The sequence below is a fragment of the Vanessa cardui genome, chromosome 18, assembly GCF_905220365.1.
Source record: "Vanessa cardui chromosome 18, ilVanCard2.1, whole genome shotgun sequence".
In the NCBI taxonomy this organism is placed as follows: domain Eukaryota; kingdom Metazoa; phylum Arthropoda; class Insecta; order Lepidoptera; family Nymphalidae; genus Vanessa; species Vanessa cardui.
In genome coordinates this window covers 575544-592337 of record NC_061140.1, presented here as the reverse complement: position 1 = coordinate 592337, position 16794 = coordinate 575544, and the positions used below count along the sequence as shown (strand labels likewise).

At 31.7% G+C, this 16794-nt stretch overlaps 1 protein-coding gene across 1 annotated transcript; it reads right to left on the bottom strand.

Moving 5' to 3' along the window:
• Positions 1-493: 493 nt before the first annotated feature.
• Positions 494-10744, bottom strand: LOC124537376. The gene is made up of 3 exons (XM_047114204.1): positions 9947-10744; positions 1668-1898; positions 494-1290 (listed from the first exon to the last, which is right to left on the bottom strand). The coding sequence occupies exons 1-3, from the start codon at positions 10712-10714 to the stop codon at positions 1108-1110; spliced, it is 1182 nt and encodes a 393-aa protein (XP_046970160.1). The 5' UTR covers positions 10715-10744; the 3' UTR covers positions 494-1107.
• Between the last annotated feature and the right edge of the window lie 6050 nt (positions 10745-16794).

Genomic DNA, 16794 nt, shown 5'->3' with positions numbered 1-16794 from the left:
TGAAATGTTTGACGTACAGCGCCGCTAGATGGCTAATATTGCTAAGGCAACGAATAAAGGCCGGTAAAAGCAGAGTATGTCACGCAAACGGATCGCCGACGTCTATAATTGTAATCCCAGTTCATTATTTGATTTATTTATTGATAATAATTGTACGAACGCATGTTAAGCATTACAACATTGTAATCTAATGATACCAACTTTTATTTCTGAAATCCTTAACAACATTCCCACGCCCTCATGATTAGTGATACAAATCCTATATTAAGAGACAAAGATGATAATGGCGCTCCAGAGCCGTTAAATCCTTTACTAAACACTAGATAATATAAAGGTCCAGGTATGACGATAACTATTAAAGTACTAATAGGAAATAAGTATAAGAAAAATAAAACTTTATTAATGTAATAAGGATTCCATTCCAAACAGTAATAATTAAATAAGTATAGATGTTTAAACAAAGAAAAAAAACAATAAAATAAAAAAACAAACAATTTTTAGAACCAACATAAAAAACAATTATTTTTATTGGAAAATACATCAATAATAAATATATAGGTAACCATTTTACAATTGTATGATATATGTGATAATATAGAGATGACATATTATTTATATTAGCAAAACCAAGTTATAATACTTTGAGTCTATTTGTATATCTCATAGCTTTTTTGCCTTTTATTTAAACCCATTCTCCCTTCAAATCAAAACACAACAATACAACTTTATTGCTGTGCAGTGAAATATATGATGAGTGCGTAATGATAGCAGCATATAAAAAAACAATTTTCCTTATTCATATTCATAGATAACAAATACTTATAATGAATACATTTGCAAGTATTTAGCACCCTTACCAGGACACTACATTTTAAAGCACGGCCCTGGTTTTAATATCTATTCCAGTATATAATCGGAGCCGGATTAAGCATAAGGCGGTGATGCCACCTGCCTAGGGCCCTGCCTCGGTTAGAAACCTTCACAATATATATATTTAGAGGCTAGAGAACGTAAATGCCCAGGGACATGATTAATCCGACCCCAGAATTGATACACCTTATCCCGATTTTTAACTAAAAACACTTGTTTCACATAACTATTAACTTGTTAAATAGCGCCCCATTTGGATAAGTCATTGATGAGGCCACGGAACCTCTCAGCGTATTTTTCATTGACTGGCATGACGAAGCTGCTGGCGTCAGCGTCACCATCAACTTTAGGCGCAGATGCGGCGTCCACTGTTATCACTGGGAGTACCATCACGCCCAACATCACAGCATATGGCAGCATCTGGAAATTTTAAATAATTCCCTGTATTATACCTTAATCTACAAGAATTATCAAAGGTACTATAGTTGATACAATGTTGTCGTAAAACATATACATATAAACAATACAATAAAACTTAACGCGACGTCAATAAAACTGCATACCATAAAGTCTATTTCACTATCTTTAATATTAAACATTCACAAGTCACAATCACAACTCTGGTTTAGAAGTTTATGAATAAAGTTTAGCTGCTTTTCTCTTAAATATTCCCAATTAACTTGGAGTAGAACCTTAAAATGTTATACTAATACCATAACTCTGAGTTAATGTGACGATGTACAGAAAAGTCTTTGTTCCATAGAGAAGAATGATCATACGAAGGAAACCATGCTTACCTCCTTAAGATCGCTGTTGAATTTCGTCCTTGGATAAACCTCTAGTGGATTCACGTTAAACCTCTTCAACGCTTCTTCTAACTTTGTATAATAGTGCTCCACTAATTTGTCATAGTACTGCTTTCTGAACTCTTCATCCGTACCCAATGCGATGAAATAAATCAGGTCACAAACCGGGGTCCCCGCGTACACGGTTTGGTAGTCAACGGTAATCGCTTTGAGTGTATCGTCCTAAAAATGGGCACATCATTATTTAATAATAAATATATAATATTATGCATTCCAAAAAAAATCATCTTTGTAAACTATTATAGTACGTCACAACTTATGTAGATGTCGCATCGACAAAATTCGAAATACCGATCACATCCGAATTAAATACGCTATCCCAAATTACCAATATTTATTTCTTATGTAAACGTAATAAATCGAACGTAACGAATCTTTGCACAAACGTAATAACTTGTAATATCATATGACCTAATATATTCGTTAATCTGACACGTCGATTTACAAGCACTTTCTTTCTCGGGTTGAACTGACACGAGAATCTATAGCGACGAATAGCGTTGAATGGCGCGATAGGGAGCTATTTCTATTGGTTGTATAAATCGGCAGTAAACGGTTTTATTGAATTTGCCGATGCTTCATCTAAGTTGTGTCGACTATACATGGTTCAACTAGGACAAAATTCTTAATGTATAATAACATAGTCCTCAAACGAAACACAAGTATTGGCTATCTGAGGCTAACTAAATAACCTATGTTAAGAATAATAATCAGGCCTTATTTCGACATTATAAATAATATATAATTGATGCATTTTAATGTCATAATTTCTTTATTTGGATTGGGTTGTGATAAAACCGCTATATAATGTAGTAAATAAGTAAATAAGATAATAACAAATCTATAAAATTTTAAACCGACCATGTTAGTAAATAGTTTCTATTTATTATATAAGTTGTAATCCAATCTGACAAATGATTGTTTAACGATTTGAAGGCCGAAATAAACAATAATGAACTATTGATAGCAAAAGCGTAGTTCCTAAATAATCATTCACCTAATTTAACGACAAACATCAGAACATGGTCTGATACGAAACAAAGTTCATTGTTACGAATTATAGATACGGTGACTGCGGCCCCAATGTCATCCAGGCATTGTTGGAAAAGTTATGGCCGATTCTGTGACTATTATCGTAATTTTGTCGCCGTATCACCGCCGCCGATACATATTTCATTCGATGACAATAACTCAGCTATGTTATGTACTACTTTGATTTTGATACTATGATTAACATTCCTTTATTTATTGCCCTTAACCACGAATTTGAATTTTGATTTGATTTTTCCATCTTAATACCGATAACTGTATCGTCGACGTTCATAAAGACATTTTTTAACAAATCCATAGTGAATATCATAGATTAAAGAAGCTCTCGACCAATTATATCGCTTCAATTTGTTGCTATTATATATATGTAAAGAAAAAGTATGTTCTTTAATTTGAACTCCACGTATGAACTGTCATCGAACGCATCATGGTAACTAAATTTTGTTAGCTATGAAAAATATCAATAGAGAAGAGTTATTAGAAAAGTAAAGAATTTTGTAATTTAGTACAAGACATTGTTAATAGTAACATTAAATGTCGTTTCTCTTACAGAGAAACTCAATTTTGTTTTATTAACCGTGTCATAGTAGAAAAAAGAATAAAATCTTATATATGGATTATAAATAATTAAACTAGAGCACGTAATTTAATTTGTTAACAAACTTTTTGAGTATACTTTTATTTTATTTTTTTTACTATTATATAATAACAAAAACTACTTTTTATTTATAAAATTGCATTACAAATAAGTATAAATACGCTGAATATAATATTGTTTCCACTTTCCACTGAAAAGATATACTTTTTGATTTCCAAAATGGATGCCGCATGTATTTGCTTACAAAATACCGCAATGGGATAATTATGTCCTTAAAACACAATATCTACAAACCAAGCCTTGACTAATTACCGACTAAGTTTGCACGTATATAATAGACAATTTTATTTAAGAGTAAGTGATGGAGTACAAATTACGTCATATTCTCCATGATAAAGCCTGCATTTTGTAGCAATATGTAATTGAGATATAGGACTTTTTTTAAACAACAATTTAAGCATTGATGTTCCCATGATTGTAGTTTATTACATGATGTTAAATAAAAAAAATTAAAATACTCTATAGAGTAATAAAAAACAAAGTCCTTGAAAACGATTTCAAATAATTTAATGGTCAAATTATGTTGCACGAGCGCAGGGCCATTTGTTTACCTTGCGGTTTTTTAAAGTTATTGATACAAGTAAACAGAACCTATTATTCAAAACCATATTTTTTTATTTTATAATAATGAATAAAATTTTAGCTAGTAGCTAGAAAACTTTAATCGAAAGGATTTCGAGTTCAAACCCGGGTAAGCACCACTTGTTTTTCATATTTCATTCATTCATTCATTTTCATTCATTTGGCATTGGAACAGCAAGGTTGAGTGAGCTCGGCAATAGGATAGTTCAAGTATCCAAAGAATCAATAAAAAAAACCTAAATACAAGTAACAACATTAAAATACCGCTACCTTCTCTGTATAGTAAAACATATACTATATTAATATTATAAATGCGAAAGTTACGTCTGTCTGTGGTTGTTTTATGACCAAAACATGGAAACGCATTCGATAAAATTTAGTATGATGATTGAACTCCAAAGGACATCGGACTTTCGGTACATAGCACCTGCCGTCTAATCCCTCGATAACGATAAGAACGCGTGTAGTAAACATATACTATTCTAAATTTAAAAAATATCAATAGCATAATAATTGCAGATAAGAAAACAGTGTATGTTGATATTGCTTGTAATCTGCCCGCAGTGGCACGCGTCCAGCGGGCACTTGCTAGATAACATTAAAATTTCATGATAATAATTTATAACCCAGTCTCTACGTAAATATTGGCGTGGCCAAATTGTTGGCGATTATATTCTGTTAGCATATTAATTTAAACCATTTATTTTGCTACATACATACATTACATAGATTATACAGGAAAAAAAATAAATTTAAAGAACACAGTGTAGTTAGCAAAGGGTTCATCTCATTATAATTTATTAAAATTTGCTTCTTTGTTATAGTTTATGGCACGGGTAAATGGGACATGTTGGTAGATGGGCACCACCGCCCATAGATTATATCGAAACGATAAATCATCACATGGAAATACGTAACAATAGACATGTTATAGGTACCTAGTGGCTCACTCACCCTTCAAATCGGAACACAACTAAAACTGGGTACTACTGTTTGCCAGTAGAATGACTGAGAAATGGTTCTTTCAGGGAAAATTATTCAGATCACTGAAGTGGTTTAATACCACGAGAAACATGCGTTTCTCCATTACAATAGAGAATACGTAAACTAATAACTCAAACTTTGCTTACATTATCTAGAACTAAAGAGGGAAAACGAGTAACTACTTAGTTTTTAAGCTGGTTCTTCTCGATAGAATCTATTTTCTGAGCTGGTAGATTTATATTTAATTTAACAGTATAATATGAAAATTCAAAAGGGCTTTTATAAGGCTAATTGAATAAATGAGTGATTGATTGATTGATATATTGAAGTATTTTGTAGTTAGTGACAAAATTTACCATCGAAACTAGTGTGTATTATTAATCCGTGATAAAGGGCTTAATTTTAAATCCGCACTGTTCTTGCTAATCTTAGATACTTCAATACGATCGTATCTGTAGATACAGAAAGGAGCAAGTCACAGATATTAATTGAATTGTTTACATTCGCACCTGCGTCGAATTGCGATAATACACATTTCGTAAGTCTGATTGATAACCGCCAAGACGTACTTACGATGTTTTGACATAATACTCGACCTGACGGACTGCAGTCCATTCGTCCAAATCGCCATTGTCAAAGATTTCGCGTCACGTAGTGACCTTTAGTTTCCTAGCATGACTGGCGATTAAGGCTACCATCGTTCTGCTCTATAGAGCACTAGTCTAAAGTAAAGGGAGGAGCAGTCGCCCTAAATGCCAGGTGGGTTGGCATGTTGAGAGTGACATATTTTGAGATCTACATCTGCTTGGCAATGCGATAATCGGTTCAAAAGTGTCATAGACAATTCCTCGCACTTCCGTTTTTGTATTATATAGTAAAGTAACAGCCTGTAAATTTCCCACTGCTGGGATAAGGCCTCCTCTTCCATTAAGGAGAGGGTTTGGGACATATTCCACCACGCTGTTGCAATGGATTCGCGGATTGGTGGAATGCACATGTGTCGAAGAAATTAGACACATGCAGGTTTCCTCACGATGTTTTCCTTCACCGCCGAGCACGAGATGAATTAAAAACACAAATTAAGCACATATATAGTGGTGCTTGCCTGGATTTAAACGCAATCCGCAATCATCGGTTAAGATGCACGCGTTCTAACCACTGGGCCATCTCAGCTCATGTCATATATACATTGGCTTAATATTTTTTAAATTCTATTTTTAATCCACGTTACATATAAGTAGATGTTACTCTCATACTTAAGTGTCTTAGAATTGATTACATGATTGGATTATCCATTTAATAGCACATCGTGTTTGCATTGATAGCAGGTTAGTAAACTCGCGTCGGTGATTATCTTGTCAATGTTCTAGTATTTTCCTCTACAACATAATCAACATATACCGATATTATGAAGGTGCATTGTATGGAAAAGGATCGTTGATTGATTAAGGTTGTATCAAATCAAATTTGATCCAAGTAAACGTCACAATGAATCGTATTTAAATCGTCAATGTTTAAATACTACCAACGTTTCGAAAAACAGATTCTAGCGAGAAAGAACGTCAAGAAACTCGCATACCTAGTTGCTCTTTTCAAATTAACTAATTTACAGTGCTATTCTGTATAATAGTGTCCTGGTTTCTTATTATACTTATATGCGTATATCATTGCGCAAAAACGTTCTCTGCGCCGTATGCGAAAGGAAAGTAAGGGTTATACCTTTATTCTTAATTCTTGTATTAATATTATGTACTTATATCAGTTTTTTAGGGAAATCGCTTTATAACTTTAAGGATTACCAATTCAAACTATGAAATGTGGAAGGAAGAGTAACAATATTGTGTATAAATGTGTGTTTAATGTTACTTCTAGAGCCAGAGGTTAAAATAAGAAGAATCTTGCTAATAAACACTCATTAGTAATGCCGGATTCAACCCTAGAACCGCCCCTGAGCAATGTAAAATGCCACCTTTGGCTTAACAAAACTTCAAAACACTTCTTTTAAAAGTAATTAAATGTTATTTCACGACCCGTAGTATCATTTTATTTTGTATAATATACAACTTATAAATAAATGAAATAATATATAAATAGAAAAATAATAATTACTATACACTTTTGGAAATTAAGTCAATGTAAAGTCGCTCTAATGTTACAATAATTAGTAAATTGATATTGCAGAGTGAAATTTAGATATCCGCCTTCAAAACGCTATATTTTTCAAGTAATTATGTTAGTTATTTTTATAAACGTCACTGAATAAACGTATACTTGTTTAAATCAGGTACTGCTATCTAACTAAAATATGTTAAATTAATTATAAGCTCATCGTGTATATTACGTCGGTATTATCTAAACTTGAAACATGTGTAAAGGCTATATCAAAAATAATAATACTATTTGTGATAAGGTCCTAAGTTTATAATTAATTATTTGCCAGTCATAAAGACTTGCTAATTTTTTCATATCAAGACTTAGTCATATTAAAAAAAATTCCAACAATGTATCAGATGCAATAAATATTATTTCCGATAATGTATTTTATCGAAAACAAAAATAAACAAACGATTACACGAAACAAAAGTAATTACGTGTTTGTTCTTTGTAATCGCCAGATGTTCGGCAAAATGTTTTATAACCATAACACAAAGGTCAAATGAGATCATGGTCGAAGTTAAAAAACATCTAATTGACAGCGGAGATCCGAACGGTTTATAAAATATTCGCTGAGCTCTCCCAGAGCGACTTCTATTTAATGGGATGGAAATATACTACACGGTGACCAAATAATATCTTGCTAAGTTCACGCACACGTTCTAATCACAGAGCTGAGATGGCCCAGTGGTTGTATGTAATTTGATAGAAATTCTGCTACATATGAATTCCACCAACCTGCATTGAAGCAGTATGGAGAAATATGCTCCAATCCTTCTCCTCAAAGGGAGAGGAGGCTTTAGCCCAGCAGTGGCAAATTTACAGGCTGATGATGATGATGAAGTTTCATCTATACACATAAAGTTAATGGTAAAATACATATATGTATATTACATAATTATAACATATTTTTCCCCCGACTTCCAAAAAACAACACAGAGGTTCTCTATTCGTTTCTATTTTTTTTGCCAGGATAATTAATTGCTTACATTTTTTGTTAACAAAATGCCACCCCAAAGGATGGATCACGTACACACACACATACACGGATTCATCACGTATTTTATCGTTCATCACGATAAAATACGTGATGAAATATTCATGTGATAGGATTTGATTTACGCCTAATGTAATTACTAAGCAAAGAACATATATTTTATAAATACAGTCTGTGAATATAACACTAATTTAAACACCTAAAAATTGTTGTCACAAATAATGCACATAAAACTCTTTGCCACAGACAACTTTATACATTAAATATACATATAGTAATATTATGGGGAGTTTAATTATGTATTTTCCGAAAAAAGCAACAGTTTGTTTCATAGTAAACTGTAACTTAGAAGCAATCGTCTGATTGTAGGCAGTGATTTTTGTTTCGTCATTTTCGAACATTGAAAGTAAAAATTGCATTACTTATTATTAGAGATAAAAGTGCATATGTAGCAGATATATCTATATCAATCAATATATATAAAGCTGTTCCGTTACTGACAGACAACGCACAGCCTAAACCACTGGAAAGACTTGACATTTGGCACACGTATGCCTTGAATGTCCAAGAGGTGCACACTAAGAAAGGATTTTTCTAAATTTCCACGGGATAGGGAATAAATGGTTTTTATATTTTCGAACAAAAGTAGGTCTATCTCCATAACTATAATTATTAGGGGTTTCAAATTTAGCATGCAAATAGGTTATAACAACAACTAAAAACTATTTTTAGGATATTTCAAAATTTTCCAAGGGATAGGGAATAAACGGGACTTATTTAGTATAAGCATTGTACCTGTGCGAAGACGGGGCAGATCGATAGTATAGTTATTAGTAAATCGCCTGGAATATACAAACGTAAGGCATGATTATCTTTGCCTTTCGTCATTAGAATACAATATCGAGACAAATAAGATATTGTTATATTTGATGTGAATACAAAACAAATGAGTATAGTGCCGATATCCCAAACACATACATCATATAGTCTTACTTCACATAACATTATATCACTAAACAATTACCATTAGTGTTGTACCGCAATATCAATAGTAAACACAATCAACATAATGTTGTTTGTTGTCTGTTCCTAACGTCCTTAATAAAACTAAATAAATAAGATCGTATAGAAATACTTATTGTTATATGTTGTCATTGCTTTTATGATATGATTATTGCATCAATTATAAGTGCTTTTGCTTTATTTATATACACCTTTACATGTACAATCAAACGTTATATTATACTTGAATTAAGGATTCTTTTAAAAATAAGTTTTTAGTATTCTATACAAATACTGTCCTGACCATTCGCGTCTCTCTTGACGCATACTTACTTAACGGGTGACCTTAATTTATTCATTTTAATATATGTATATTTAAATTAATGTCCTATATGTGTATGTAATCATAATAAAATGCTAATACAATGATACGTTTTTATATTTAAATAAGTTCGCAATAATCTGTATATAAATAGAAAAGCGACAAAAATCAATCAAAATCATTACCTGATGGTAAATTGTTCTCCTCTTATATGAAAGACTTTTTTGGCAGCATGCAAACAGAAAAATGCATATATGCATAAAAAATTGTTTGATAATTATTATAGTAAATTGGACTACTGAATGAACTCAATCATCTTTAAAACTCTATCAATTTACTTTAGTGACTTAATTCAAGGCACGTAAACAATCAATAGATGATTAATAGACTATAAATTTATCCATATATACAATGATTTTATAAGGTATTAATTATGCAATATAAACAGTAATTGTTCTCACCTGTTTCCTGAATAAAAGGTTACTCATTCTATAATCTCCGTGCACAATAACGGGATTACCGATTGGATTGTTATATTTGGAGAAATTGTTCTGATTCTCAGCCATTAAGCGTCCGACAGCTTCCCTTTGGTCTTCCTTTAAAACATCTAAAGAACGTTTCATCATATTAATCCACATCTCTTTGGCAAATTCACTCTGTTCCGCTTCGTCAAAAGTCATCTTAAATTTCAAATCCAATGCGATCTTATTAAATTCCTCGGGGTGATATTTCGCGAACGCGAATGATAGAGCGTGGAACTTGGCTAGATTTTCGACGCCTGCGCTGGCGTGCTCCCAGTCCATCGACTTGAATCTGTCAAAAGTCTCATAGCCGCTCTCAGTCAAATTTTCAAGCACGACTGTCTCTCTACCTCTATCCTCTTTGCAGCCGTAAAATATTGGAAATAAATATCTGTGTTCATTCGGCACGTTCAATTCATTTTCTATGTCTTTGTATATTTTAACCAGTTTTGTATAAACAAACCTCTCGTTTCCATAAAGCCAATCCGCATTCATCTTCTGTCTCATGTTTTCTCCGACGCACGCGACTTTCGCGAAGATTTTGAGCTCATCTCGGTTCGGGGACGAGACGTTGACAAGGAACAGTACTGATGTATAATTGCCTCCATCAACCGGTAGTGCTTTAATCTTTATTTCGCGCGGCTTGTAATTTTTTTCGTCCAATATTTTGTCCAAAAAATCACGTAATGTCTGCTCTGCGTCCGTCATGTTTCGAATTTAATTTACAACTGGTTTTAGTGACCTATTCCGGCAATCAAGGCAGTTATCTCGTTGGACTACAGTCGAAACGTCACAAGCCGCGATCCGTAGCAAGCTTTGATACTTAGCACCTTAATCATAAAGTTCATAATACGATACATTTTTTGATAGGTAAATATCATTGCTTCACTTTTTTTTGTAATGTATTGATATAATATAGTATATTTTGTGTGTTATATCGTTGTGATTTGTCATTATTATATAATTGAAGTAGGCTCTTACAATGTCTTATGATTCGTCATTAAACTGAATATGACTTCTTCCGAAAATAATAAAATATAAGTACTTTTTCAAATGTCAAAATATGTAAAATATTTGTTTACAAAAAAATTTTATTATAATGTTCAATTCTCGTTACTGTCGTATTTCCATTTCCATTTAGAAATAGTATTGTTTTTATAGAATAATTTATTTATCTATATTTTTTGATATAAATGTAAGCACTGCTTATAATATATGTTACACTTATGTTCTAAACTATAAAAAATAATGCCTAGTATCGTCCTTGCTCTGTGCGTTACGCAACGCTCGTGACGTGATGATTGCTGTCATTATTGTCACTGAAGGTTTATGGGATAGAACCATCAACTACATCATCAACACATAAGTTCAGAAGGCATATTATTCAATACACGATAAAAAAGCGTGGAATTAATACTCGTTGACTTCCAGGCAAGATATATTACATAGGTACATATACAATTAACTAACATGACTGTATTTTTAATAATGCAAAAGAGTAACTACTAAGTTGCATGCCAGTTCTTCTCAATATAATATATTTTTCGAACCGCTAGCTTATCAGCTACCACCGGTTTGTTCATTCATTTAACATTCATTCATTTAACAACTACATTAAGATATATGTTAATATAGTCGTTAAATGACTGAATGAATTTAAAAGTGCTTGTAAAAGCCTACTTGAATAAAGTATATTTTGACTAACACATTAATTTATCTATTTTAATGAAGAACGTTTAACAAGTAAATGTCTTGCAATACATGTAATCATAAATAAAATTTTAACTTTAATAAAAGTATTCTCAAAAAATTTAATAAAAGTATTCTCGTATTGTTTTTTGATAGATATACTGTAGGGTTTTATTGGCTGACACCGGCTCCAAATATACCAATAACTATAACTACATGATATAATCGTTAATCGACTTTTAAGTAGTCTAATATTTTTCATTTCATTTAACTTAGGAAGGCTCTAAAAAATATGTTGAATACGCAATTATTTTAATTACTTTTTCGTGCATATTCATTTGTTTTAAAATAGTGTTTTGTTTGAAGTCGGTTTTTCTTTTTGTTAAAATTTTATTTATTTTTTGATTTTAAGTGAAGCTGATGTTGACTAACTATTTTTTTTTAATATGGATAGATTAACCGTTCCGTTTATATGAGTCAGAAACTATCCCACTATCTTTTAAAAAAAACCGCATCAAAATCCGTTGCGTAGATTTAAAGATATAGGGATAGAGAAAGCGACTTTGTTTTATACTATGTAGTGATGGAACTCCTATACAGCTCGCAGTTAGGGTGCGATATGGGGCAGAATTTCTTACTATCTTTAATCAAATTTTGTGTATGTGATGTGATGCCATATGATGTACGAAATATAGTTGGTCTTTTTCAAAGTTTTTTTGCTGAGTTCGATTACAGCTCTTTCGAGGGATCCTTGTAGTTTACGCCGCGTGACGTATTAAATCCGCATTTTCGAAAGTCTATTTTTGCTTTATTCGCAAGTTTCCTTTGAAATTGTCCTCGAAGTAGTTTCTGACTCATATAAACGGAACGCTTAATCTATCCATATTAAAAAAAATTAGTTAGTCAACATCAGCTTCACTTAAAATCAAAAAATAAATAAAATTTTAACAAAAAGAAAAACCGACTTCAAACAAAACACTATTTTAAAACAAATGAATATGCACGAAAAAGTAATTAAAATAATTGCGTATTCAACATATTTTTTAGAGTCTTCCTAAGTTAAATGAAATGAAAAATATTAGACTACTTAAAAGTCGATTAACGATTATATCATGTAGTTATATTTATTGTTATATTTAGAGTCGGTGTCGTCTGTATTTTTTTTTTTTATGTTTGTTACCTCATAACTTTTCACTGGGTGGACCGATTTTGATAAATTTTTTTTTGTTTGAAAGGTAGTGCTTCCCGTGGGGGACCCCACGGGAAGCACTACCTTTACTTTACTACTACTACCTTTACTACTAGATATACTGTAGGGTTTTATTGGCTGACACCGACTCCAAATATAACAATAACTATAACTACATTATATAATCGTAAATCGACTTTTAAGTAGTCTAATATTTTTCATTTCATTTAACTTAGGAAGACTCTAAAAAATATGTTGAATACGCAATTATTCTTATTACTTTTTAGTGCATATTCATTTGTTTTAAAATAGTGTTTTGTTTGAAGTCGGTTTTTCTTTTTGTTAAAATTTTTATTTTATATTTAACATCAAATTCAAATTTCTTAATTTAAAAACATATCGTAACACTTACTTATTGATTGTAAAAATAAAATATAAATAAATACCTTCCTCCTATATAAATGATAAAATATGTCGCCTAATTTAATAGATCTAAAAGTACAGACAGCAGGAAACGACATCCTTTTTATGTAGAGATAAAACAGTTACATACTATCTATGAACACACTAATTATACATCTTGGCCAGAAAAATTCACATTTTTATTTCAAATCAAAGGCAGTTTAATCGCTTTAAGAAATTTCATTGTAAAATCTATAATATGATCTATAATATGAATGCATCTAATTAGAATCGGAGACTTTGCGCAGTCAGGTAACAGAGTTATATGTTTATCAAACGTATCATTGTTGCTACAATGATAACTGGCTGATGGAGATCGCGATTGCAACAAAATAATAATTGCGATATCTGTAATAATAACCTATGCTCTATAATAATATTATAAATGTATATTTCTTCCTGTCTTCTTAAAAAAGCATAAAACACGCTTAACCCAAGAAATAGGCATGATGCTTTTCTATATCTAAAGTAGGGAAAGCTGAACTGAAACATAAATTGTAATTCGAGTTATATTAATTCAACTATCTACTTACTGCCAATAACGTCGCCTAAAGTGGTTCACACAAATATGCTAAACATTGAATCATTTTTATTTAAATCATAAAAGATAATACAATTCTCCTATAGTTGATTTAATGTAAACAAAGAAACAACTTGAATTCCTCGACCTGGTGAGCCAGATACCTAAGTTCTGTGTTAAAAGTGAAAACGTATATGGGTTTTTTGTCGAAAAATATTCATTACAATCAGAACCTAGAAGAAAGAAATGTGAGGGTACTGTGTCCTGACTGATTAAGCCACTTTGCGCCTGAACTGTTTCCGGTCTTGTTCGACGGATTATGAGATATTGAGCACAGACTTGTAACTAATGCATAATAATAATAATTGTACCGCGTAGTTGACTGGTCTTGAGATAGGATACCATTACTAATACGGACTAAACCATTCCGCATTCGCAGGAGGCGTACCCTGAGTGGAACGGAAAGAGGCAGATCCTGGCCCACTAGGTTGGACAAGACCTCTTCTGCTGTGGAGAACTGTTGCGTCATTCTGTGAGCAAAAGGACGAGGACAGCAGCTGGAATGGCCTTGTGCTGCCATCGCAATAGATTTGATGGGTAGGAATCCCACAACATTACGTAGAATTGTAACCTTTCCAAAGGTTTCTTTTGTTTGGAAAAAGAAGGCCGCCGAATCAAGTACTTAAATCAGTCAGGACAACACCGTAACAATCAATTATTATTACAATAATTAGAAATCAAAATAAAGTAGACGTATGCACAAAACGCTCTTATCGCTTAAAAATGCTCTTTAGATTAATAAAATAAGTGATTCATGAAGCGGTTCGAAAACACTACCCGTTTAATCAAAAATCACAATTTGCATCGCAACTCTTCTAAGAAAGCTTAGGCTTTCGAAAGAATCAAGCTCAGCATCTCGGAATTTTTCGTGAGCAGCAAAGGTACCTCCCAGTAGCCTTCGTGGCACACCCTTGTGTGGGATTTGAGTGCATGAAGGCGTAAGAATAGTACCTTGTTGAACTTTTTTCTCTGTGGTAATAAAAATATGCATGAACATTTAACTAATACAAAATCAAACTAATAATATAAATAAAAGTTATATCAAAGGTACGGACATGTCTGTGGAGATACTAATATAACAAAATAACTTATTGAAAAATAGACTACGTATGCAGGTATAGTATAGCGACGAATAGCGTCAAATGGCGCGATAGGGAGCTATTTCAATTGGTTGTGTAAATCGGCAGTAATCAGGTTTATTGAAAGGCTGATGCTACATCTAAGTTGTGTTGTACTATACAAAATTATTTTTTTCGTTTATTTTTTTGCGAATGAATACTGGAAATTTACCTAATTTGTTTATGATTCATATAAGAAATATTTTATGTTTTTCATTGTATTATAATTAGTGTAAAGAGATTATCTTCAAATAGTAACAATTATTATGTCACTAAAATTTAATCAGCAAATCACATATTAATCAATGTGAATGAAATCATATTTAAACTTTGATACATGCTGTCCTACCGTCATGATCGACCTCAAAAATAATAATTAATCTATAGGTAATACCAATATTATTACAAAAATAATTTATTTTAATTTTATAAAACTTTTACAAAATGAAAAGTTGTAGTATCAGAAAGAATATAGCCGGATTCCAGGACAAGAAGTGAAAGAACTTTGTCAGTAATAGACATTCCACTCTTCGTTTTGCAACTGATTTTATTTACAGAAAAACTACATAGCGTTTCATTTCGATTTAAGGCAATGGTTTTGAAGTCTGGCGTAAGTCTGCTAATAGTTTACATTCAATAGCCACTAGACCAGAGAGACATCTACGATATATCATCTCCAATAAACAATGTAAACTGCAAATAATGTATGTAAAGAAAATTATTTGTTTACGCACCTTCTCCTAACAATAAAGGAGGCGGGTGAATATTTTTCAAAATTTTAATAAAAATATATAATTAAGTGAATTTTATTTAGACGTGACGTCAGATATGACATATAATAAATAAAAATAATTTTTGCAACTCGTAAATACTTGTATCTAATAATAGGTTTGCTTACATTGTACCTATTCATTTCTATTTATGTATATCCACTAACCAGTTGCAGATTAAAATCGAAAGATTATATGTATCGATATTGATATGGAAAATAATTACAGTTTAATCAATTAGCAACACGTTTTCACAATATTTTTCAACACATAATAAAGGTGATGAAATCAAAACACAAGACAAGAAAGACTTACAGAAATCGACCCTCAAGGATGTAATGAGCTGTCACTTAATTTCCTAACACTTAGTTTTAAATAAATTGTCAACCTTAATTTCACTTATATTTATATGTGTATAAGAGCATTCGTGTTTATTTGTGTCAATCAAACCTATTATTTTTTTGCACACTTATGAACGTTTTTTCCTGCACTTCATAAGGTTGTTTGGTAAAGAAATGTTTGCCCTTGTACAATATATTTTGTGCAATCAAATGTGAAATAAAAATCCAAAAATGTACCATGCATTTAATCTTTGACTAATATGTAATATAGCTTTTTTTAAATAAACTACTTTCATCTGTTATGGCTTTACAGCAAATAATATAGACTCGTATTAAAACATTGTATTATCAGTTATTTTCGAAATCGGTACATTACCTTGTACCAACATCGAAAATAAATTAAAATCGATAACATCTGTTTTAAAATCTGCCGTATCAATAACCTTACTTTTATATCGATTATGACTAAAAAAATACGATTGAAGTGAAACTTTCTTAAGCGCGATAAAAGTAAAACCTCAAGGTCGAAATTGTGAAATTAGGGCTGCCAGACCTTTAGTTCGATATTCCCGCCGAATTTAATTGCGTCTTGTAGTCATTACAACAAAAAAAGTCAAAATAAAAGAGTTATTGCTTTCA

Coding starts and splice junctions, on each gene's coding strand:
- LOC124537376 (XM_047114204.1), bottom strand. CDS start 10,714: ATGACGGACGCAGAGCAGACATTACGTGATTTTTTGGACAAAATATTG. Junction 1,899..9,946: donor ACCTTTTATTCAGGAAACAG/GTGAGAACAATT, acceptor GCCCATTTTTAG/GACGATACACTCAAAGCGAT. Junction 1,291..1,667: donor TCAACAGCGATCTTAAGGAG/GTAAGCATGGTT, acceptor TAAAATTTCCAG/ATGCTGCCATATGCTGTGAT.